The 25647-nt window shown below is 50.5% G+C and overlaps 1 protein-coding gene across 3 annotated transcripts in view; it reads right to left on the bottom strand.

The window, feature by feature from the left end:
* Positions 1-25647, bottom strand: part of DNAH1 (dynein axonemal heavy chain 1) — a 240603-nt gene that overhangs the window by 120982 nt on the left and 93974 nt on the right. For all 3 annotated transcript variants that reach the window (XM_063941354.1, XM_063941356.1, XM_063941355.1), the window contains exons 39-40: positions 21410-21529; positions 19350-19508 (exon numbers count right to left, since the gene is read on the bottom strand). In XM_063941354.1, coding sequence (XP_063797424.1) covers positions 19350-19508; positions 21410-21529 — 279 coding nt within the window. The remainder of the gene's footprint in view (positions 1-19349; positions 19509-21409; positions 21530-25647) is intronic.

Raw genomic sequence — 25647 nt, 5'->3', positions numbered from 1 at the left:
CAGTGTTAGCAATACAGGTAGCAGGTAAGCAGGAACTTGTGCACAATTAAAGCAGGCTGGTTATGGCTACTAAACAACAGTCTCAGGTAACCAGCGTCAGCAATACAGGTAGCAGGTAAGCAGGAACTTGTGCACGATTAAAGCAGGCTGGTTATGGCTATTAAACGACAGTCTCAGGTAACCAGCGTTAGCAATACAAGTAGCAGGTAAGCAGGTAACTTGTGCACAATTAAAGCAGGCTGGTTATGGCTACTAAACAACAGTCTCAGGTAACCAGCGTCAGCAATCCAGGTAGCAGGTAAGCAGGAACTTGTGCACGATTAAAGCAGGCTGGTTATGGCTATTAAACGACAGTCTCAGGTAACCAGCGTTAGCAATACAAGTAGCAGGTAAGCAGGAACTTGTGCACGATTAAAGCAGGCTGGTTATGGCTATTAAACGACAGTCTCAGGTAACCAGCGTCAGCAATACAGGTAGCAGGTAAGCAGGAACTTGTGCACGATTAAAGCAGGCTGGTTATGGCTATTAAACGACAGTCTCAGGTAACCAGCGTTAGCAATACAAGTAGCAGGTAAGCAGGTAACTTGTGCACAATTAAAGCAGGCTGGTTATGGCTACTAAACAACAGTCTCAGGTAACCAGCGTCAGCAATACAGGTAGCAGGTAAGCAGGAACTTGTGCACAATTAAAGCAGGCTGGTTATGGCTATTAAACGACAGTCTCAGGTAACCAGCGTTAGCAATACAAGTAACAGGTAAGCAGGAACTTGTGCACTATTAAAGTAGGCTGGTTATGGCTACTAAACAACAGTCTCAGGTAACCAGCGTCAGCAATACAGGTAGCAGGTAAATGTATTAACATTAGCTTTCACACTGCTGGGCGGAGCTTGCATAAAAAAGAACTATCAGTACCAGCATTCCTTAATAGCAGATAAATGCATTAACATTAGCTTTCACACTGCTGGGCGGAGCTTGCATAAAAAGAACTATCAGTACCAGCATTCCTTAATAGCAGATAAATGCATTAACATTAGCTTTCACACTGCTGGGCGGAGCTTGCATAAAAAGAACTATCAGTACCAGCATTCCTTAATAGCAGAAAAAATGCATTAACATTAGCTTTCACACTGCTGGGCGGAGCTTGCATAAAAAGAACTATCAGTACCAGCATTCCTTAATAGCAGATAAATGCATTAACATTAGCTTTCACACTGCTGGGCGGAGCTTGCATAAAAAGAACTATCAGTACCAGCATTCCTTAATAGCGGATAAATGCATTAACATTAGCTTTCACACTGCTGGGCGGAGCTTGCATAAAAAGAACTATCAGTACCAGCATGCCTTAATAGCAGATAAATGCATTAACATTAACTTTCACACGGCTGGGCGGAGCTTGCATAAAAAAGAACTATAGATCTGCCCCTCTCACTAAAACAGGGGGTGCCTACCCTCTGTTTGCACCTAAGCAGGGGCACAGCTACTGTGGGGTGCCCTTCCCCATACTTTACTTAGTTTGTGCGGCACGGAAGTCATGAGGGACGCTCACCCCCTCCACTATACTACACCTGCAGGCACTATGAAGGAGGTCCTACCCCCCCATTAAACAATATGTTCCCCAATGCAGAGTTCATGCAGCGGAAGGGGATAAATAACAGGACCCAGGGGATCTTAGGGGTGTCTACCCCCCTTTGCAAATACTATGTCCCCTCTTTGCAGAGCTTTTGCAGCGGAGGGCACAACAGGGGCAGAGTATGGCAGCGGAAGGGCGATCAGGGTCTCACCACCTGCTGCGGCGCTTCTGCCACCTCCGATCGACTCCCATATCTTCTTCACTACTTCTGCCGGCGCTGTCCTCTTCTGCTCCGGTCCCCACTGTCCTCTCACTAATCTCGCTCTGCTCCTGTGCAGCAGGCTCCGGTCCGCGTCGTCATCTCTACGCTGGGGTCTTCTCGGGTCCTCGCCGTACTCCAGCCGCCAGGGGTCCTCGCTGGGGTCTTCTTCCCGGGGTCGTCCTTCGCGGTGCCTGCGCGCTTCTCATCTGCCGCTCCTTGGAATCCAGGGGACGGATGTCATCACTGCTCTGCTGGACGGGCTGCGGTTCCTCCGGCCCAGCGCTCCAGTCTCTCAGCAGCGGCGGCTTTTCTCCGCACTCCATCCCCGCTGGCACTGACGCGGCCAGCTCTTCTCCTCAGGCAGGGTCACCGGCATTCTTCTGGCACTGGTGCTCCGGTCGCTAGTTCTCCCCTCGGCTTCTTCTCTGCGCAGACGGTCCTCACACACTGGCAGGCGGCTCCTGGGGCTACATGGCGACACCTTCCCCAGGTAATCTTCCCATTCCTCCAGGGCTCCTCTGGCAGCGATCCTCCCAGCGCTGCATACTCCAGTCTTCAGGCTCTGGACACTACATGGCTCCACTTCCCCAGGTACATATTCCCATTCCTCCAGGGGCTCTCTCTCCTGTGCTGTCAGGCTTCTTTTAAGGGTCCTGGTGCTCCTCCACCTCCCCTCTCCTCTATGATGACTGGCTCCCGGGGCCCCAGCAACAGACCACCCCCTGGTCACTCTGCCCTACAACCCAGGGGACCCAATCAGCTGGGGACATGTTTCCCAGACTTTTTATGTTGCTGGGTAAGAAGTGACAGGACCAGAGAATTGGCGGCAAAATCCCTGTCCCAATCTGACAGGGTCACATAAAGTTCAGCCCACGATCTACTCTGGGACTTGTAGTTCCACAATGTAAACAAAAAAACAAAAAAATCACAAGGGGATCTCCATGGTGCAATAGCTTCAGGGTATTACACATGGCTACAGGTTACACAGAGCATCAGCTACAGGCGGTGCAAGGTGCAGCACGGCTACAGGTTACACAGAGCATCAGCTACAGGTGGTGCAAGGTGCAGCACGGCTACAGGTTACACAGAGAATCAGCTACAGGCAGTGCAAGGTGCAGCACGGCTACAGGTTACACAGAGCATCAGCTACAGGTGGTGCAAGGTGCAGCATGGCTACAGGTTACACAGAGAATCAGCTACAGGCGGTGCAAGGTGCAGCATGGCTACAGGTTACACAGAGAATCAGCTACAGGCGGTGCAAGGTGCAGCATGGCTACAGGTTACACAGAGAATCAGCTACAGGCGGTGCAAGGTGCAGCATGGCTACAGGTTACACAGAGAATCAGCTACAGGCGGTGTAAGGTGCAGCATGGCTACAGGTCACACAGAGAATCAGCTACAGGCGGTGCAAGATGCAGCATGGCTACAGGTTACACAGAACATCAGCTACAGGCAGTGCAAGGTGCAGCATGGCTACAGGTTACACAGAGAATCAGCTACAGGCGGTGCAAGATGCAGCACAGCTAAGGTTACACAGAGAATCAGCTACAGGCGGTGCAAGGTGCAGCATGGCTACAGGTTACACAGAGCATCAGCTACAGGCGGTGCAAGGTGCAGCATGGCTACAGGTTACACAGAACATCAGCTACAGGCGGTGCAAGGTGCAGCATGGCTACAGGTTACACAGAACATCAGCTACAGGCGGTGCAAGGTGCAGCATGGCTACAGGTTACACAGAGCATCAGCTACAGGCGGTGCAAGGTGCAGCATGGCTACAGGTTACACAGAGCATCAGCTACAGGCGGTGCAAGGTGCAGCATGGCTACAGGTCACACAGAGAATCAGCTACAGGCGGTGCAAGGTGCAGCATGGCTACAGGTTACACAGAGCATCAGCTACAGGCGGTGCAAGGTGCAGCATGGCTACAGGTTACACAGAACATCAGCTACAGGCGGTGCAAGGTGCAGCATGGCTACAGGTTACAGAGAACATCAGCTACAGGCGGTGCAAGGTGCAGCACGGCTACAGGTTACACAGAGCATCAGCTACAGGCGGTGCAAGGTGCAGCACGGCTACAGGTTACACAGTGCATCAGCTACAGGTGGTGCAAGGTGCAGCACGGCTACAGGTTACACAGAGAATCAGCTACAGGTGGTGCAAGGTGCAGCATGGCTACAGGTTACACAGAGAATCAGCTACAGGCGGTGCAAGGTGCAGCATGGCTACAGGTTACACAGAGAATCAGCTACAGGCGGTGCAAGGTGCAGCATGGCTACAGGTTACACAGAGAATCAGCTACAGGCGGTGCAAGGTGCAGCATGGCTACAGGTTACACAGAGAATCAGCTACAGGCGGTGTAAGGTGCAGCATGGCTACAGGTCACACAGAGAATCAGCTACAGGCAGTGCAAGATGCAGCATGGCTACAGGTTACACAGAACATCAGCTACAGGCAGTGCAAGGTGCGGCACAGCTAAGGTTACACAGAGAATCAGCTACAGGCGGTGCAAGGTGCGGCACAGCTAAGGTTACACAGAGAATCAGCTACAGGCGGTGCAAGGTGCAGCATGGCTACAGGTTACACAGAGCATCAGCTACAGGCGGTGCAAGGTGCAGCATGGCTACAGGTCACACAGAGCATCAGCTACAGGCGGTGCAAGGTGCAGCATGGCTACAGGTCACACAGAGAATCAGCTACAGGCGGTGCAAGGTGCAGCATGGCTACAGGTCACACAGAGCATCAGCTACAGGCGGTGCAAGGTGCAGCATGGCTACAGGTTACACAGAGCATCAGCTACAGGCGGTGCAAGGTGCAGCATGGCTACAGGTTACACAGAGAATCAGCTACAGGCGGTGCAAGGTGCAGCATGGCTACAGGTTACACAGAGAATCAGCTACAGGCGGTGCAAGGTGCAGCACGGCTACAGATTACACAGAGAATCAGCTACAGGCGGTGCAAGGTGCAGCACGGCTACAGGTTACACAGAGAATCAGCTACAGGTGGTGCAAGGTGCAGCAAGGCTACAGGTTACACAGAGAACATCAGCTACAGGCGGTGCAAGGTGCAGCATGGCTACAGGTTACACAGAGAATCAGCTACAGGCGGTGCAAGGTGCAGCATGGCTACAGGTTACACAGAGAATCAGCTACAGGTGGTGCAAGGTGCAGCATGGCTACAGGTTACACAGAACATCAGCTACAGGCAGTGCAAGGTGCAGCATGGCTACAGGTTACACAGAGAATCAGCTACAGGCGGTGCAAGGTGCGGCACAGCTAAGGTTACACAGAGAATCAGCTACAGGCGGTGCAAGGTGCAGCATGGCTACAGGTTACACAGAGCATCAGCTACAGGCGGTGCAAGGTGCAGCATGGCTACAGGTCACACAGAGCATCAGCTACAGGCGGTGCAAGGTGCAGCATGGCTACAGGTCACACAGAGAATCAGCTACAGGCGGTGCAAGGTGCAGCATGGCTACAGGTCACACAGAGCATCAGCTACAGGCGGTGCAAGGTGCAGCATGGCTACAGGTCACACAGAGAATCAGCTACAGGCGGTGCAAAGTGCAGCATGGCTACAGGTTACACAGAGAATCAGCTACAGGCGGTGCAAGATGCAGCATGGCTACAGGTTACACAGAGAATCAGCTACAGGCGGTGCAAGGTGCAGCATGGCTACAGGTTACACAGAGCATCAGCTACAGGTGGTGCAAGGTGCAGCATGGCTACAGGTTACACAGAGCATCAGCTACAGGTGGTGCAAGGTGCAGCATGGCTACAGGTTACACAGAGAATCAGCTACAGGTGGTGCAAGGTGCAGCATGGCTACAGGAAACACAGAACATCAGCTACAGGTGGTGCAAGGTGCAGCATGGCTACAGGTTACACAGAGCATCAGCTACAGGTGGTGCAAGGTGCAGCATGGCTACAGGTTACACAGAGAATCAGCTACAGGTGGTGCAAGGTGCAGCATGGCTACAGGTTACACAGAACATCAGCTACAGGCGTTGCAAGGTGCAGCATGGCTACAGGTTACACAGAGAATCAGCTACAGGCGGTGTAAGGTGCAGCATGGCTACAGGTCACACAGAGAATCAGCTACAGGCGGTGCAAGATGCAGCATGGCTACAGGTTACACAGAACATCAGCTACAGGCAGTGCAAGGTGCAGCATGGCTACAGGTTACACAGAGAATCAGCTACAGGCGGTGCAAGATGCGGCACAGCTAAGGTTACACAGAGAATCAGCTACAGGCGGTGCAAGGTGCAGCATGGCTACAGGTTACACAGAGCATCAGCTACAGGCGGTGCAAGGTGCAGCATGGCTACAGGTCACACAGAGCATCAGCTACAGGCGGTGCAAGGTGCAGCATGGCTACAGGTCACACAGAGAATCAGCTACAGGCGGTGCAAGGTGCAGCATGGCTACAGGTCACACAGAGCATCAGCTACAGGCGGTGCAAGGTGCAGCATGGCTACAGGTTACACAGAGAATCAGCTACAGGCGGTGCAAGGTGCAGCACGGCTACAGGTTACACAGAGAATCAGCTACAGGCGGTGCAAGGTGCAGCACGGCTACAGGTTACACAGAGAATCAGCTACAGGCGGTGCAAGGTGCAGCATGGCTACAGGTTACACAGAGAATCAGCTACAGGCGGTGCAAGGTGCAGCATGGCTACAGGTTACACAGAGAATCAGCTACAGGCGGTGCAAGGTGCAGCACGGCTACAGGTTACACAGAGAATCAGCTACAGGTGGTGCAAGGTGCAGCATGGCTACAGGTTACACAGAGAACATCAGCTACAGGCAGTGCAAGGTGCAGCATGGCTACAGGTTACACAGAGCATCAGCTACAGGCGGTGCAAGGTGCAGCATGGCTACAGGTTACACAGAGAATCAGCTACAGGCGGTGCAAGGTGCAGCATGGCTACAGGTCACACAGAGAATCAGCTACAGGCGGTGCAAGGTGCAGCATGGCTACAGGTTACACAGAGAATCAGCTACAGGCGGTGCATGGTGCAGCATGGCTACAGGTTACACAGAGAATCAGCTACAGGCGGTGCAAGATGCAGCATGGCTACAGGTTACACAGAGAATCAGCTACAGGTGGTGCAAGGTGCAGCATGGCTACAGGTTACACAGAGAATCAGCTACAGGCGGTGCAAGATGCAGCATGGCTACAGGTTACACAGAGAATCAGCTACAGGTGGTGCAAGGTGCAGCATGGCTACAGGTTACACAGAACATCAGCTACAGGCGGTGCAAGGTGCAGCATGGCTACAGGTTACACAGAGAATCAGCTACAGGCGGTGCAAGGTGCAGCATGGCTACAGGTTACACAGAGCATCAGCTACAGGTGGTGCAAGGTGCAGCATGGCTACAGGTTACACAGAGCATCAGCTACAGGTGGTGCAAGGTGCAGCATGGCTACAGGTTACACAGAGAATCAGCTACAGGTGGTGCAAGGTGCAGCACGGCTACAGGTTACACAGAGAATCAGCTACAGGTGGTGCAAGGTGCAGCACGGCTACAGGTTACACAGAGAATCTGTTTTAGATTATGAGAGATCTCTGATAAATTTTTCAATTAATAAATCAGGATATTTCACCTAATTTCAAAAAAACATTATGTGCAATGGTTGTCATTAGGGCGTTCCAGCTAGCATGTCAGCATTCTGAAAGTCAAAATGTCAACACCAAAAACTTCCTGTTCACGTTCTGAATGTGCCCCTATGAGAATACTTTGCTCTTCATCTGGCTATTCTGAGTGATGTTTAGAACGTCAGCAGTGACAATGTTGCTACATGCAGTTAGGGTTAAGGTCAGACTGCAATTAGGGTTAGTGTTATGGTTAGGCTCCAGTTAGGGATAAAGTTAGGGTTAGGCCTCAGATAGGGTTGGGGTATGGCTGGAATTAGGGTTAGGATTAGGGTTAGTATTAGGGTTAGGCTGCAGTTAGGGTTAAGGTTAGGCTGCAATTAGGGTTAGGATTAGGGTTAGAATAAAGGTTAGGCTGCAGATAGGGTTAAGGTATGGCTGCAATTAGGGTTAGGATTAGGTTTAGGCTGCAGTTAGGGTTAGGCTGCAATTAGGGTTAGTATTAGGGTTAGGATGAGGTTTAGGCTGCGGTTAGGGTTAGGCTGCAATTAGGGTTAGTATTAGGGTTAGGCTGCAGTTAGGGTTAAGGGGGGTCATTCAGAGTTGATCGCTCACTGGCTAGTTTTAGCAGCCGTGCAAACGCTATGCCGCCGCCCACTGGGGAGTGTATTTTAGCTTGGCAGAAGTGCGAACGCATGTGCAGCCGAGCTCTGCAAAAACAGTTTGTGCAGTTTCAGAGTAGCTCTGAACCTACTCAGCGCTTGTGATCACTTCAGCCTATTCGTGTCCGGATTTGACGTCATACACCCACACCTGCGTTTTTACAAACACTCCCTGAAAACAGTCAGTTGACACCCAGAAACGCCCCTTTCCTGTCAATCTTCTTGCGGCACCCAGTGCGAAGGAAAACTTCGCTAGAACCTGAGCACAACTACAAAGAGCTTTGTACGTCGCACGTGCCCATTGCGCATAAATGCCGTTTTTTCACCTGATCGCTGCACTGCGAAAATCGGCAGCGAGCGATCAACTCGGAATGACCCCTGAGGTTAGGCTGCAATTAGGGTTAGGATTAGGGTTAGGCTGCAGTTAGGGTTAGGGTTAGGTTGAGGCTGCAGTTAGGGTTAGGATTAGGGTTACGCTGCAGTTAGGGTTAGGATTAGGGTTACGCTGCAGTTAGGGTTAGGATTAGGTTGAGGCTGCAGTTAGGGTTAGGATTAGGTTGAGGCTGCAGTTAGGGTTAGGGTTAGGTTGAGGCTGCAGTTAGGGTTAGGATTAGGGTTACGCTGCAGTTAGGGTTAGGATTAGGTTGAGGCTGCAGTTAGGGTTAGGATTAGGTTGAGGCTGCAGTTAGGGTTAGGGTTAGGTTGAGGCTGCAGTTAGGGTTAGGGTTAGGTTGAGGCTGCAGTTAGGGTTAGGATTAGGTTGAGGCTGCAATTTGGGTTAGGATTAGGTTGCGGCTGCAGTTAGGGTTAGGATTAGGTTGAGGCTGCAGTTTGGGTTAGGATTAGGTTGAGGCTGCAGTTTGGGTTAGGATTAGGTTGAGGCTGCAGTTTGGGTTAGGATTAGGTTGAGGCTGCAGTTTGGGTTAGGATTAAGTTGAGGCTGCAGTTAGGGTTAGGATTAAGTTGAGGCTGCAGTTAGGGTTAGGATTAGGTTGAGGCTGCAGATAGGGTTAGGTTGAGGCTGCAGATAGGGTTAGGATTAGGTTGAGGCTGCAGTTAGGGTTAGGATTAGGGTTACGCTGCAGTTAGGGTTAGGATTAGGTTGAGGCTGCAGATAGGGTTAGGGTTAGGTTGAGGCTGCAGATAGGGTTAGGGTTAGGTTGAGGCTGCAGTTAGGGTTAGGATTAGGTTGAGGCTGCAGTTTGGGTTAGGATTAGGTTGAGGCTGCAGTTTGGGTTAGGATTAGGTTGAGGCTGCAGTTTGGGTTAGGATTAGGGTTAGGATTAGGGTTACGCTGCAGTTACGGTTAGGATTAGGTGGAGGCTGCAGATAGGGTTAGGGTTAGGTTGAGGCTGCAGATAGGGTTAGGGTTAGGTTGAGGCTGCAGTTAGGGTTAGGATTAGGTTGAGGCTGCAGTTAGGGTTAGGATTAGGTTGAGGCTGCAGTTAGGGTTAGGTTGAGGCTGCAGTTAGGGTTAGGTTGAGGCTGCAGTTTGGGTTAGGATTAGGTTGAGGCTGCAGTTAGGGTTAGGATTAGGTTGAGGCTGCAGTTTGGGTTAGGATTAGGGTTAGGATTAGGTTGAGGCTGCAGTTAGGGTTAGGATTAGGGTTACGCTGCAGTTACGGTTAGGATTAGGTGGAGGCTGCAGATAGGGTTAGGGTTAGGTTGAGGCTGCAGATAGGGTTAGGGTTAGGTTGAGGCTGCAGTTAGGGTTAGGATTAGGTTGAGGCTGCAGTTAGGGTTAGGATTAGGTTGAGGCTGCAGTTAGGGTTAGGTTGAGGCTGCAGTTAGGGTTAGGATTAGGTTGAGGCTGCAGTTTGGGTTAGGATTAGGTTGAGGCTGCAGTTAGGGTTAGGATTAGGTTGAGGCTGCAGTTAGAGTTAGGGTTAGGTTGAGGCTGCAGTTAGGGTTAGGTTGAGGCTGCAGTTAGGGTTAGGATTAGGTTGAGGCTGCAGTTAGGGTTAGGATTAGGTTGAGGCTGCAGTTAGAGTTAGGGTTAGGTTGAGGCTGCAGATAGGGTTAGGTTGAGGCTGCAGTTAGGGTCAGGATTAGGTTGAGGCTGCAGTTAGGGTTAGGATTAGGTTGAGGCTGCAGTTAGGGTTAGGATTAGGTTGAGGCTGCAGTTAGGGTTAGGATTAGGTTGAGGCTGCAGTTTGGGTTAGGATTAGGTTGAGGCTGCAGTTAGGGTTAGGATTAGGTTGAGGCTGCAGTTTGGGTTAGGATTAGGTTGAGGCTGCAGTTAGGGTTAGGATTAGGTTGAGGCTGCAGTTAGGGTTAGGATTAGGGTTACGCTGCAGTTAGGGTTAGGATTAGGTTGAGGCTGCAGTTAGGGTTAGGATTAGGTTGAGGCTGCAGATAGGGTTAGGGTTAGGTTGAGGCTGCAGTTAGGATTAGGATTAGGTTGAGGCTACAGTTAGGGTTAGGTTGAGGCTGCAGTTAGGGTTAGGATTAGGTTGAGGCTGCAGATAGGGTTAGGATTAGGTTGAGGCTGCAGTTAGGGTTAGGATTAGGGTTAAACTGCAGTTAGGGTTAGGATTAGGTTGAGGCTGCAGATAGGGTTAGGATTAGGTTGAGGCTGCAGATAGGGTTAGGGTTAGGTTGAGGCTGCAGTTAGGGTTAGGATTAGGTTGAGGCTGCAGTTTGGGTTAGGATTAGGTTGAGGCTGCAGTTTGGGTTAGGATTAGGTTGAGGCTGCAGTTAGGGTTAGGATTAGGTTGAGGCTGCAGTTAGGGTTAGGATTAGGTTGAGGCTGCGGTTAGGATTAGGTTGAGGCTGCAGTTAAAGTTAGGATTAGGGTTACGCTGCAGTTAGGGTTAGGATTAGGTTGAGGCTGCAGTTAGGATTAGGTTGAGGCTGCAGTTAGGGTTAGGATTAGGTTGAGGCTGCAGTTAGGGTTAGGATTAGGGTTACGCTGCAGTTAGGGTTAGGATTAGGTTGAGGCTGCAGTTAGGGTTAGGATTAGGTTGAGGCTGCAGATAGGGTTAGGTTGAGGCTGCAGTTAGGGTTAGGATTAGGTTGAGGCTACAGTTAGGGTTAGGTTGAGGCTGCAGTTAGGGTTAGGATTAGGTTGAGGCTGCAGATAGGGTTAGGATTAGGTTGAGGCTGCAGTTAGGGTTAGGATTAGGGTTACGCTGCAGCTAGGGTTAGGATTAGGTTGAGGCTGCAGATAGGGTCAGGATTAGGTTGAGGCTGCAGATAGGGTTAGGGTTAGGTTGAGGCTGCAGTTAGGGTTAGGATTAGGTTGAGGCTGCAGATAGGGTTAGGATTAGGTTGAGGCTGCAGATAGGGTTAGGGTTAGGTTGAGGCTGCAGTTAGGGTTAGGATTAGGTTGAGGCTGCAGTTTGGGTTAGGATTAGGTTGAGGCTGCAGTTTGGGTTAGGATTAGGTTGAGGCTGCAGTTAGGGTTAGGGTTAGGTTGAGGCTGCAGTTAGGGTAAGGATTAGGTTGAGGCTGCGGTTAGGATTAGGTTGAGGCTGCAGTTAGGGTTAGGATTAGGTTGAGGCTGCAGATAGGGTTAGGGTATGGCTGGAATTAGGGTTAGGATTAGGGTTAGGATAAAGGTTAGGCTGCAGTTAGGGTTAAGGTTAGGCTGCAATTAGGGTTAGGATTAGGGTTAGTATTAGGGTTAGGCTGCAGTTAGGGTTAAGGTTAGGCTGCAATTAGGGTTAGGATTAGGGTTAGAATAAAGGTTAGGCTGCAGATAGGGTTAAGGTATGGCTGCAATTAGGGTTAGGATTAGGGTTAGGATTAGGTTTAGGCTGCAGTTAGGGTTAGGCTGCAATTAGGGTTAGTATTAGGGTTAGGATTAGGTTTAGGCTGCGGTTAGGGTTAGGCTGCAATTAGGGTTAGTATTATGGTTAGGCTGCAGTTAGGGTTAAGGGGGGTCATTCAGAGTTGATCGCTCACTGGCTAGTTTTAGCAGCCGTGCAAACGCTATGCCGCCGCCCACTGGGGAGTGTATTTTAGCTTGGCAGAAGTGCGAACGCATGTGCAGCCGAGCTCTGCAAAAACAGTTTGTGCAGTTTCAGAGTAGCTCTGAACCTACTCAGCGCTTGCGATCACTTCAGCCTATTCGTGTCCGGATTTGACGTCATACACCCACACCTGCGTTTTTACAAACACTCCCTGAAAACGGTCAGTTGACACCCAGAAACGCCCCTTTCCTGTCAATCTTCTTGCGGCACCCAGTGCGAAGGAAAACTTTGCTAGAACCTGAGCACAACTACAAAGAGCTTTGTACGTCGCACGTGACCATTGCGCATAAATGCCGTTTTTTCACCTGATCGCTGCACTGCGAAAATCGGCAGCGAGCGATCAACTCGGAATGACCCCTGAGGTTAGGCTGCAATTAGGGTTAGGATTAGGGTTAGGCTGCAGTTAGGGTTAGGGTTAGGTTGAGGCTGCAGTTAGGGTTAGGATTAGGTTGAGGCTGCAGTTAGAGTTAGGGTTAGGTTGAGGCTGCAGATAGGGTTAGGTTGAGGCTGCAGTTAGGGTCAGGATTAGGTTGAGGCTGCAGTTAGGGTTAGGATTAGGTTGAGGCTGCAGTTAGGGTTAGGATTAGGTTGAGGCTGCAGTTAGGGTTAGGATTAGGTTGAAGCTGCAGATAGGGTTAGGGTTAGGTTGAGGCTGCAGTTAGGGTTAGGATTAGGGTTACGCTGCAGTTAGGGTTAGGATTAGGTTGAGGCTGCAGATAGGGTTAGGATTAGGTTGAGGCTGCAGATAGGGTTAGGGTTAGGTTGAGGCTGCAGATAGGGTTAGGGTTAGGTTGAGGCTGCAGATAGGGTTAGGGTTAGGTTGAGGCTGCAGATAGGGTTAGGGTTAGGTTGAGGCTGCAGATAGGGTTAGGGTTAGGTTGAGGCTGCAGTTAGGATTAGGTTGAGGCTGCAGTTTGGGTTAGGATTAGGTTGAGGCTGCAGTTAGGGTTAGGATTAGGTTGAGGCTGCAGTTAGGGTTAGGATTAGGTTGAGGCTGCAGATAGGGTTAGGGTTAGGTTGAGGCTGCAGTTAGGATTAGGATTAGGTTGAGGCTACAGTTAGGGTTAGGTTGAGGCTGCAGTTAGGGTTAGGATTAGGTTGAGGCTGCAGATAGGGTTAGGATTAGGTTGAGGCTGCAGTTAGGGTTAGGATTAGGGTTAAGCTGCAGTTAGGGTTAGGATTAGGTTGAGGCTGCAGATAGGGTTAGGATTAGGTTGAGGCTGCAGATAGGGTTAGGGTTAGGTTGAGGCTGCAGTTAGGGTTAGGATTAGGTTGAGGCTGCAGTTTGGGTTAGGATTAGGTTGAGGCTGCAGTTTGGGTTAGGATTAGGTTGAGGCTGCAGTTAGGGTTAGGATTAGGTTGAGGCTGCAGTTAGGGTTAGGATTAGGTTGAGGCTGCGGTTAGGATTAGGTTGAGGCTGCAGTTAAAGTTAGGATTAGGGTTACGCTGCAGTTAGGGTTAGGATTAGGTTGAGGCTGCAGTTAGGATTAGGTTGAGGCTGCAGTTAGGGTTAGGATTAGGTTGAGGCTGCAGTTAGGGTTAGGATTAGGGTTACGCTGCAGTTAGGGTTAGGATTAGGTTGAGGCTGCAGTTAGGGTTAGGATTAGGTTGAGGCTGCAGATAGGGTTAGGTTGAGGCTGCAGTTAGGGTTAGGATTAGGTTGAGGCTACAGTTAGGGTTAGGTTGAGGCTGCAGTTAGGGTTAGGATTAGGTTGAGGCTGCAGATAGGGTTAGGATTAGGTTGAGGCTGCAGTTAGGGTTAGGATTAGGGTTACGCTGCAGCTAGGGTTAGGATTAGGTTGAGGCTGCAGATAGGGTCAGGATTAGGTTGAGGCTGCAGATAGGGTTAGGGTTAGGTTGAGGCTGCAGTTAGGGTTAGGATTAGGTTGAGGCTGCAGATAGGGTTAGGATTAGGTTGAGGCTGCAGATAGGGTTAGGGTTAGGTTGAGGCTGCAGTTAGGGTTAGGATTAGGTTGAGGCTGCAGTTTGGGTTAGGATTAGGTTGAGGCTGCAGTTTGGGTTAGGATTAGGTTGAGGCTGCAGTTAGGGTTAGGGTTAGGTTGAGGCTGCAGTTAGGGTAAGGATTAGGTTGAGGCTGCGGTTAGGATTAGGTTGAGGCTGCAGTTAGGGTTAGGATTAGGTTGAGGCTGCAGATAGGGTTAGGGTATGGCTGGAATTAGGGTTAGGATAAAGGTTAGGCTGCAGTTAGGGTTAAGGTTAGGCTGCAATTAGGGTTAGGATTAGGGTTAGTATTAGGGTTAGGCTGCAGTTAGGGTTAAGGTTAGGCTGCAATTAGGGTTAGGATTAGGGTTAGAATAAAGGTTAGGCTGCAGATAGGGTTAAGGTATGGCTGCAATTAGGGTTAGGATTAGGGTTAGGATTAGGTTTAGGCTGCAGTTAGGGTTAGGCTGCAATTAGGGTTAGTATTAGGATTAGGTTTAGGCTGCGGTTAGGGTTAGGCTGCAATTAGGGTTAGTATTATGGTTAGGCTGCAGTTAGGGTTAAGGGGGGTCATTCAGAGTTGATCGCTCACTGGCTAGTTTTAGCAGCCGTGCAAACGCTATGCCGCCGCCCACTGGGGAGTGTATTTTAGCTTGGCAGAAGTGCGAACGCATGTGCAGCCGAGCTCTGCAAAAACAGTTTGTGCAGTTTCAGAGTAGCTCTGAACCTACTCAGCGCTTGCGATCACTTCAGCCTATTCGTGTCCGGATTTGACGTCATACACCCACACCTGCGTTTTTACAAACACTCCCTGAAAACGGTCAGTTGACACCCAGAAACGCCCCTTTCCTGTCAATCTTCTTGCGGCACCCAGTGCGAAGGAAAACTTTGCTAGAACCTGAGCACAACTACAAAGAGCTTTGTACGTCGCACGTGACCATTGCGCATAAATGCCGTTTTTTCACCTGATCGCTGCACTGCGAAAATCGGCAGCGAGCGATCAACTCGGAATGACCCCTGAGGTTAGGCTGCAATTAGGGTTAGGATTAGGGTTAGGCTGCAGTTAGGGTTAGGATTAGGTTGAGGCTGCAGTTAGGGTTAGGGTTAGGTTGAGGCTGCAGTTAGGGTTAGGATTAGGGTTACGCTGCAGTTAGGGTTAGGATTAGGTTGAGGCTGCAGTTAGGGTTAGGATTAGGTTGAGGCTGCAGTTAGGGTTAGGATTAGGTTGAGGCTGCAGTTAGGGTTAGGGTTAGGTTGAGGCTGCAGTTAGGGTTAGGATTAGGTTGAGGCTGCAATTTGGGTTAGGATTAGGTTGCGGCTGCAGTTAAGGTTAGGATTAGGTTGAGGCTGCAGTTTGGGTTAGGATTAGGTTGAGGCTGCAGTTTGGGTTAGGATTAAGTTGAGGCTGCAGTTAGGGTTAGGATTAGGTTGAGGCTGCAGATAGGGTTAGGGTTAGGTTGAGGCTGCAGATAGGGTTAGGATTAGGTTGAGGCTGCAGTTAGGGTTAGGATTAGGGTTACGCTGCAGTTAGGGTTAGGATTAGGTTGAGGCTGCAGATAGGGTTAGGGTTAGGTTGAGGCTGCAGATAGGGTTAGGGTTAGGTTGAGGCTGCAGTTAGGGTTAGGATTAGGTTGAGGCTGCAGTTTGGGTTAGGATTAGGTTGAGGCTGCAGTTTGGGTTAGGATTAGGTTGAGGCTGCAGTTTGGGTTAGGATTAGGTTGAGGCTGCAGTTAGGGTTAGGATTAGGGTTACGCTGCAGTTACGGTTAGGATTAGGTGGAGGCTGCAGATAGGGTTAGGGTTAGGTTGAGGCTGCAGATAGGGTTAGGGTTAGGTTGAGGCTGCAGTTAGGGTTAGGATTAGGTTGAGACTGCAGTTAGGGTTAGGATTAGGTTGAGGCTGCAGTTAGGGTTAGGATTAGGTTGAGGCTGCAATTTGGGTTAGGATTAGGTTGCGGCTGCAGTTAAGGTTAGGATTAGGTTGAGGCTGCAGTTTGGGTTAGGATTAGGTTGAGGCTGCAGTTTGGGTTAGGATTAGGTTGAGGCTGCAGTTTGGGTTAGGATTAGGTTGAGGCTGCAGTTTGGGTTAGGATTAGGTTGAGGCTGCAGTTAGGGTTAGGGTTAGGTTGAGGCTGCAGTTAGAGTTAGGGTTAGGTTGAGGCTGCAGATAGGGTTAGGTTGAGGCTGCAGTTAGGGTCAGGATTAGGTTGAGGCTGCAGTTAGGGTTAGGATTAGGTTGAGGCTGCAGTTAGGGTTAGGATTAGGTTGAAGCTGCAGATAGGGTTAGGGTTAGGTTGAGGCTGCAGTTAGGGTTAGGATTAGGGTTACGCTGCAGTTAGGGTTAGGATTAGGTTGAGGCTGCAGATAGGGTTAGGATTAGGTTGAGGCTGCAGATAGGGTTAGGGTTAGGTTGAGGCTGCAGATAGGGTTAGGGTTAGGTTGAGGCTGCAGATAGGGTTAGGGTTAGGTTGAGGCTGCAGATAGGGTTAGGGTTAGGTTGAGGCTGCAGTTAGGATTAGGTTGAGGCTGCAGTTTGGGTTAGGATTAGGTTGAGGCTGCAGTTAGGGTTAGGATTAGGTTGAGGCTGCAGTTAGGGTTAGGATTAGGGTTACGCTGCAGTTAGGGTTAGGATTAGGTTGAGGCTGCAGTTTGGGTTAGGATTAGGTTGAGGCTGCAGATAGGGTTAGGGTTAGGTTGAGGCTGCAGTTAGAGTTAGGGTTAGGTTGAGGCTGCAGATAGGGTTAGGTTGAGGCTGCAGTTAGGGTCAGGATTAGGTTGAGGCTGCAGTTAGGGTTAGGATTAGGTTGAGGCTGCAGTTAGGGTTAGGATTAGGTTGAAGCTGCAGATAGGGTTAGGGTTAGGTTGAGGCTGCAGTTAGGGTTAGGATTAGGGTTACGCTGCAGTTAGGGTTAGGATTAGGTTGAGGCTGCAGATAGGGTTAGGATTAGGTTGAGGCTGCAGATAGGGTTAGGATTAGGTTGAGGCTGCAGATAGGGTTAGGGTTAGGTTGAGGCTGCAGATAGGGTTAGGGTTAGGTTGAGGCTGCAGTTAGGATTAGGTTGAGGCTGCAGTTTGGGTTAGGATTAGGTTGAGGCTGCAGTTAGGGTTAGGATTAGGTTGAGGCTGCAGTTAGGGTTAGGATTAGGGTTACGCTGCAGTTAGGGTTAGGATTAGGTTGAGGCTGCAGTTAGGGTTAGGATTAGGTTGAGGCTGCAGATAGGGTTAGGGTTAGGTTGAGGCTGCAGTTAGGATTAGGATTAGGTTGAGGCTACAGTTAGGGTTAAATTGAGGCTGCAGTTAGGGTTAGGATTAGGTTGAGGCTGCAGATAGGGTTAGGATTAGGTTGAGGCTGCAGATAGGGTTAGGGTTAGGTTGAGGCTGCAGTTAGGGTTAGGATTAGGTTGAGGCTGCAGTTTGGGTTAGGATTAGGTTGAGGCTGAAGTTTGGGTTAGGATTAGGTTGAGGCTGCAGTTAGGGTTAGGATTAGGTTGAGGCTGCAGTTAGGGTTAGGATTAGGTTGAGGCTGCGGTTAGGATTAGGTTGAGGCTGCAGTTAGGGTTAGGATTAGGGTTACGCTGCAGTTAGGGTTAGGATTAGGTTGGGGCTGCAGTTAGGGTTAGGATTAGGTTGAGGCTGCAGTTAGGGTTAGGATTAGGTTGAGGCTGCAGTTAGGGTTAGGATTAGGGTTACGCTGCAGTTAGGGTTAGGATTAGGTTGAGGCTGCAGTTAGGGTTAGGATTAGGTTGAGGCTGCAGATAGGGTTAGGGTTAGGTTGAGGCTGCAGTTAGGGTTAGGATTAGGTTGAGGCTACAGTTAGGGTTAGGTTGAGGCTGCAGTTAGGGTTAGGATTAGGTTGAGGCTGCAGATAGGGTTAGGATTAGGTTGAGGCTGCAGTTAGGGTTAGGATTAGGGTTACGCTGCAGCTAGGGTTAGGATTAGGTTGAGGCTGCAGATAGGGTTAGGATTAGGTTGAGGCTGCAGATAGGGTTAGGGTTAGGTTGAGGCTGCAGTTAGGGTTAGGATTAGGTTGAGGCTGCAGTTTGGGTTAGGATTAGGTTGAGGCTGCAGTTTGGGTTAGGATTAGGTTGAGGCTGCAGTTAGGGTTAGGATTAGGTTGAGGCTGCAGTTAGGGTTAGGATTAGGTTGAGGCTGCAGATAGGGTTAGGATTAGGTTGAGGCTGCAGTTAGGGTTAGGATTAGGGTTACGCTGCAGCTAGGGTTAGGATTAGGTTGAGGCTGCAGATAGGGTTAGGATTAGGTTGAGGCTGCAGATAGGGTTAGGGTTAGGTTGAGGCTGCAGTTAGGGTTAGGATTAGGTTGAGGCTGCAGTTAGGGTTAGGATTAGGTTGAGGCTGCAGATAGGGTTAGGATTAGGTTGAGGCTGCAGTTAGGGTTAGGATTAGGGTTACGCTGCAGCTAGGGTTAGGATTAGGTTGAGGCTGCAGATAGGGTTAGGATTAGGTTGAGGCTGCAGATAGGGTTAGGGTTAGGTTGAGGCTGCAGTTAGGGTTAGGATTAGGTTGAGGCTGCAGTTTGGGTTAGGATTAGGTTGAGGCTGCAGTTTGGGTTAGGATTAGGTTGAGGCTGCAGTTAGGGTTAGGGTTAGGTTGAGGCTGCAGTTAGGGTTAGGATTAGGTTGAGGCTGCGGTTAGGATTAGGTTGAGGCTGCGGTTAGGATTAGGGTTACGCTGCAGTTAGGGTTAGGATTAGGTTGAGGCTGCAGTTAGGGTTAGGATTAGGTTGAGGCTGCAGTTAGGGTTAGGTTGAGGCTGCAGTTAGGGTTAGGATTAGGTTGAGGCTGCAGATAGGGTTAGGGTTAGGTTGAGGCTGCAGTTTGGGTTAGGATTAGGTTGAGGCTGCAGTTAGGGTTAGGATTAGGTTGAGGCTGCAGTTAGAGTTAGGGTTAGGTTGAGGCTGCAGTTAGGGTTAGGATTAGGTTGAGGCTGCAGTTAGGGTTAGGATTAGGTTGAGGCTGCAGTTAGGGTTAGGATTAGGTTGAGGCTGCAGTTAGGGTTAGGGTTAGGTTGAGGCTGCAGTTAGCATTAGGTTGAGGCTGCAGTTAGGGTTAGGATTAGGTTGAGGCTGCAGTTAGGGTTAGATTAGGGCTAGGGTTATGGCTAGGCTCTAGTTAGGGTACGGCTGGGATTAGGGTTAGTATTAAACTACAATAGTACTGACAACATTCTGAGCACATCATACCAACCTATCACCAGGTGCTACATCTATGTGGTGGAGGCTCAGGGGAATGACTAATAGGTGCTAGTGTATTATAGCAATATATGTAGTGTACAGGTGTATATTATGACAGCATATACTGGGACATACTGTATACAGATATGATACAAAGTTACCTTCTCAGAAACCATTTTGTCTCTCAAAAATTTGCTAAATAACACGCGGCCGTCTGATTCTCCGGTGATCCCAACGCTCCATATCAAGGAGAAGATGAACCACGAGTCCACCAGCTCCCCAATACGATTCAGTTTCTCCTGGGGTATCCTCTTGTGTCCCTGGGAATGAGCAGGTAACGTGTTATAACAGGACCGGCCAACCTGTGACTCTGCAGCTGTTGTGAAACTACAAGTCCCAGCATGCCCTGCCACAGTTTTGCTTTTAAGGAATGCTAGAACTGTGGCAGGGCATGCTGGGATGTGTAGTTTAACAACAGTTGAAGAGCCACAGGTATATAATGACTGATAACGTTATATCGCTCACAATTGAGAAATATATAAATGTATGTCCTATTATCTTAGCATAACAAAATATACATGTATGACCAAAAGAGGGTAGTATTATTATTATGTTACAGGTTATATCGCTCTCACTGTCAGATACGGGTCTGATAATGTTACAGGTTATATCGCTCTCACTGTCAGACACAGGACTGATAATGTTACAGGTTATATCACTGTCACTGCCAGACACAGGACTGATAATGTTACAGGTTATATCGCTCTCACTGTCAGACACAGGACCGATAACGTTACAGGTTATATCGCTCTCACTGTCAGACACAGGACTGATAATGTTACAGGTTATATCACTCTCACTGTCAGACACAGGACTGATAACGTTACAGGTTATATCACTCTCACTGTCAGACACAGGACTGATAATGTTACAGTTTATATCGCTCTCACTGTCAGACACAGGACTGATAACGTTACAGGTTATATCGCTCTCACTGCCAGACACAGGACTGATAATGTTACAGGTTATATCGCTCTCACTGTCAGACACAGGACTGATAACGTTATAGGTTATATCACTCTCACTGTCAGACACAGGACTGATAACGTTACAGTTTATATCGCTCTCACTGTCAGACACAGGACTGATAATGTTACAGTTTATATCGCTCTCACTGTCAGACACAGGACTGATAATGTTACAGTTTATATCACTCTCACTGTCAGATACAGGACTGATAATGTTACAGGTTATATCGCTCTCACTGTCAGACACGGGACTGATAATGTTACAGGCTATATCGCTCTCACTGTCAGACACAGGACTGATAATGTTACAGGTTATATCGCTCTCACTGTCAGACACAGGACTGATAATGTTACAGGTTATATCGCTCTCACTGTCAGACACAGGACTGATAATGTTACAGGTTATATCGCTCTCACTGTCAGACACAGGACTGATAACGTTACAGGTTATATCGCTCTCACTGTCAGACACAGGACTGATAATGTTACAGGTTATATCGCTCTCACTGTCAGACACAGGACTGATAATGTTACAGGTTATATCGCTCTCACTGTCAGACACAGGACTGATAATGTTACAGGTTATATCGCTCTCACTGTCAGATACAGGACTGATAATGTTACAGGTTATATCGCTCTCACTGTCAGATACAGGACTGATAATGTTACAGGTTATATCGCTCTCACTGTCAGACACGGGACTGATAACGTTACAGGCTATATCGCTCTCACTGCCAGACACAGGACTGATAACGTTACAGGTTATATCGCTCTTACTGTCAGACTCAGGACTGATAATGTTACAGGTTATATCGCTCTCACTGTCAGACACGGGACTGATAATGTTACAGGTTATATCGCTCTCACTGTCAGACACGGGACTGATAATGTTACAGGCTATATCGCTCTCACTGTCACACACGGGACTGATAACGTTACAGGTTATATCGCTCTCACTGTCAGACACAGGACTGATAACGTTACAGGTTATATCGCTCTCACTGTCAGACACGGGACTGATAATGTTACAGGTTATATCGCTCTCACTGCCAGACACAGGACTGATAACGTTACAGGTTATATCGCTCTTACTGTCAGACTCAGGACTGATAATGTTACAGGTTATATCGCTCTCACTGTCAGACACGGGACTGATAATGTTACAGGTTATATCGCTCTCACAGGAGTTTTACCTCGTGGGGAATGAAGGGCTGGAAGAAACACTCCAGCAGTTTGAGGAGACTTATAGTCAGGTTGGTGTCCGTGGAAGCGATGACTTCCTTCACTGACCGCCGCACACAGTGGATGGAGTCCTGAATACAATCAGAGAACGGGTTATTAGCTGGACTCACGTAGCTGAGAGCAGACGTCCTGCAACTAGGGAAAAGGCCGGCTTGCCATCATAAATATGTAATGTCTGTGGGGGGCAGTAGCGGAATAACCCCACTACAGGTGGGTATAGGCACTATGGAGGAGAGGGAGGTCTGGGGCCTTCATTAGTTACACACTGGGCCTGATTCTGAGTTGGGATCCAAACAATAAAAGAGCCAGTAACTGAGCACCTGCGCTGCAGGGGGGCAGATGTAACATGTGCAGAGAGTTAGGTGTCGGAGGGATGTGTCCTAGCTCAGAGCTACACTGCAGTGTGAGAATAAAGCTGCCCAGCATGTGTGGGCTACATGCAGAAGCAGCCAGTAACTGAGCACCTGGGTAACACCATGCTGCACTGCAGGGGGCAGATGTAACATGTGCAGAGAGGTGTGGGAGGGGCACATCCCAGCTAGAGCTACATTGCAGTGTGAGAATAAAGCTGCCCAGCATGTGTAGGCTACATGCAGAAGCAGCCAGTAACTGAGCACCTGGGTAACACCATGCTGCGCTGCAGGGGGGCAGATGTAACATGTGTAGAGAGTTAGTTGTGGGAGGGGCATGTCCTAGCTCAGAGCTACATTGCAGTGTGAGAATAAATCTGCCCAGCATGTGTGGGCTACATGCAGAAGCAGCCAGTAACTGAGCACCTGGGTAACACCATGCTGCGCTGCAGGGGGGCAGATGTAACATGTGCAGAGAGTTAGGTGTGGGAGGGGCGTGTCCTAGCTCAGAGCTACATTGCAGTGTGAGAATAAAGCTGCCCAGCATGTGTGGGCTACATGCAGAAGCAGCTAGTAACTGAGCACCTGGGTAACAGCATGCTGCTCTGCAGGGGGGCAGATGTAACATGTGCAGAGAGTTAGGTGTGGGAGGGGCGTGTCCTAGCTCAGAGCTACATTGCAGTGTGAGAATAAAGCTGCCCACCATGTGTGGGCTACATGCAGAAGCAGCCAGTAACTGAGCACCAGGGTAACACCATGCTGCACTGCAGGGGGCAGATGTAACATGTGCAGAGAGCTAGGTGTGGGAGGGGCGTGTCCTAGCCCAGAGCTACATTTCAGTGTGAGAATAAAGCTGGCCGGCATGTGTGGACTACATGCAGAAGCAGCCAGTAACTGAGCACCTGGGTAACACCATGCTGCACTGCAGGGGGGCAGATGTAACATGTGCAGAGAGTTAGGTGTGGGAGGGGTGTGTCCTAGCTCAGAGCTACACTGCAGTGTGAGAATAAAGCTGCCCAGCATGTGTGGGCTACATGCAGAAGCAGCCAGTAACTGAGCACCTGGGTAACACCATACTGCTCTGCAGGGGGGCAGATGTAACATGTGCAGAGAGTTAGGTGTGGGAGGGGTGTGTCCTAGCTCAGAGCTACACTGCAGTGTGAGAATAAAGCTGCCCAGCATGTGTGGGCTACATGTAGAAGCAGCCAGTATCTGAGCACCTGGGTAACACCATGCTGCACTGCAGGGGGCAGATGTAACATGTGCAGAGAGTTAGGTGTGGGAGGGGTGTGTCCTAGCTCAGAGCTACACTGCAGTGTGAGAATAAAGCTGCCCAGCATGTGTGGGCTGCATGCAGAAGCAGCCAGTAACTGAGCACCTGGGTAACACCATGCTGCACTGCAGGGGGCAGATGTAACATGTGCAGAGAGGTGTGGGAGGGGCACATCCCAGCTAGAGCTACATTGCAGTGTGAGAATAAAGCTGCCCAGCATGTGTGGGCTACATGCAGAAGCAGCCAGTAACTGAGCACCTGGGTAACACCATGCTGCGCTGCAGGGGGGCAGATGTAACATGTGCAGAGAGTTAGGTGTGGTAGAGGAGGGGCGTGTCCTAGCTCAGAGCTACATTGCAGTTTGAGAATAAAGCTGCCCAGCATGTGTGGGCTACATGCAGAAGCAGCTAGTAACTGAGCACCTGGGTAACAGCATGCTGCTCTGCAGGGGAGCAGATGTAACATGTGCAGAGAGTTAGGTGTGGGAGGGGCGTGTCCTAGTTCAGAGCTACATTGCAGTGTAAGAATAAAGCTGCCCAGCATGTGTGGGCTACATGCAGAAGCAGCCAGTAACTGAGCACCAGGGTAACACCATGCTGCACTGCAGGGGGCAGATGTAACATGTGCAGAGAGCTAGGTGTGGGAGGGGCGTGTCCTAGCCCAAAGCTACATTTCAGTGTGAGAATAAAGCTGGCCGGCATGTGTGGACTACATGCAGAAGCAGCCAGTAACTGAGCACCTGGGTAACACCATGCTGCACTGCAGGGGGGCAGATGTAACATGTGCAGAGAGTTAGGTGTGGGAGGGGCGTGTCCTAGCTCAGAGCTACATTGCAGTGTGAGAATAAAGCTGCCCAGCATGTGTGGGCTACATGCAGAAGCAGCCAGTAACTGAGCACCTGGGTAACACCATGCTGCGCTGCAGGGGGGCAGATGTAACATGTGCAGAGAGTTAGGTGTGGTAGAGGAGGGGCGTGTCCTAGCTCAGAGCTACATTGCAGTTTGAGAATAAAGCTGCCCACCATGTGTGGGCTACATGCAGAAGCAGCTAGTAACTGAGCACCTGGGTAACAGCATGCTGCTCTGCAGGGGGGTAGATGTAACATGTGCAGAGAGTTAGGTGTGGGAGGGGCGTGTCCTAGTTCAGAGCTACATTGCAGTGTGAGAATAAAGCTGCCCAGCATGTGTGGGCTACATGCAGAAGCAGCCAGTAACTGAGCACCTGGGTAACACCATGCTGCACTGCAGGGGGTAGATGTAACATGTGCAGAGAGTTAGGTGTGGGAGGGGCGTGTCCTAGCTCAGAGGTACATTGTAACGCGAGAATGAAGCTGCCCAGCATGTGTGGGCTACATGCAGAAGCAGCCAGTATTTACCCTGCATGCAGACATAATAACTGTATGTGGCCCCCATGTATTGCAGCACGGTTTGTCCTGGTGTAAAGTTACTTTTTACCTCTACTGTGACTAAGAATCATCTTCTCTGTGTGGTGTAATAATCATTAACAATACACAAGCCCATCCAACGTCCCCACAGGCCGTATGGACAGTCCGTATGCCCCTTAGACATCCCCACATATACCCCTAAATCCCCAATCCATTCCCCTCAGAGCTCCCCCCACAAGACATCATACCTCCCCACATACCCCTCAAACTCCATACATGCCCCACAGACCTCTCCTTAGTCTCTGGCTCTATTCCGGAGAACTCATGAACAGCGGGAGCCGCAGAGGCACTCTCCCCCCCTCCCCCCTGCACTCCCCCTCCCCCCCTCTGCACTCTCCCCCCCCCTGCACTCTCCCCCCCCCCTGCACTCTCCCCTCCCCCTGCACTCCCCCTGCACTCTCCCCTCCCCCTGTACTCCTCCCTCCCCCTGTACTCCTCCCTCTCCCTGCACTCTCCCCTCCCCCTGTACTCCTCCCTCTCCCTGCACTCTCCCCTCCCCCTGCAATCTCCCCTTCCCCTGCACTCTCCCCTCCCCCTGCAATCTCCCCATCCCCTGCACTCTCCACTCCCCCTGCTCCCTCCCCTCCCCCTGCACTCCCCCCCCCGCACTCTCTCCTCCCCCTGCTCTCTCCCCTCCCCCTGCACTCTCCCCTCCCCCTGCACTCTCCCCTTCCCCTGCAATCTCCCCTCCCCCTGCAATCTCCCCTTCCCCTGCACTTTCCACTCCCCCTGCTCCCTCCCCTCCCCCTGCACTCTCCACTCCCCCTGCACTCTCCACTCCCCACTCCCCCTGCACTCTCCACTCCCCCTGCTCCCTCCCCTTCCCCTGCTCTCTCCCATTCCCCTGCACTCCTCCCTCCCCCTGCACTCTCCCCTTCCCCTGCTCTCTCCCCTTCCCCTGCACTCCTCCCTCCCCCTGCACTCTCCCCTCTCCCTGCACTCTCCCCTCCCCCTGCACTCCTCCCTCCCCCTGCACTCTCCTCTCCCCTTGCACTCTCCCCTCCCCCTGCACTCTCCCCTCCCCCTGCACTCTCCCCTCCCCCTGCACTCCCCCCTCCCCCTGCTCTCTACCCTCCCCTTGCTCTCTCCCTTCCCCCTGCACTCTCCCCTCCCCCTGCACTC

The sequence above is a fragment of the Pseudophryne corroboree genome, chromosome 9 (assembly GCF_028390025.1).
Source record: "Pseudophryne corroboree isolate aPseCor3 chromosome 9, aPseCor3.hap2, whole genome shotgun sequence".
In the NCBI taxonomy this organism is placed as follows: domain Eukaryota; kingdom Metazoa; phylum Chordata; class Amphibia; order Anura; family Myobatrachidae; genus Pseudophryne; species Pseudophryne corroboree.
The sequence above is the reverse complement of the archived record's forward strand: the minus strand, read 5'-3'. Positions and strand labels throughout refer to the sequence as shown.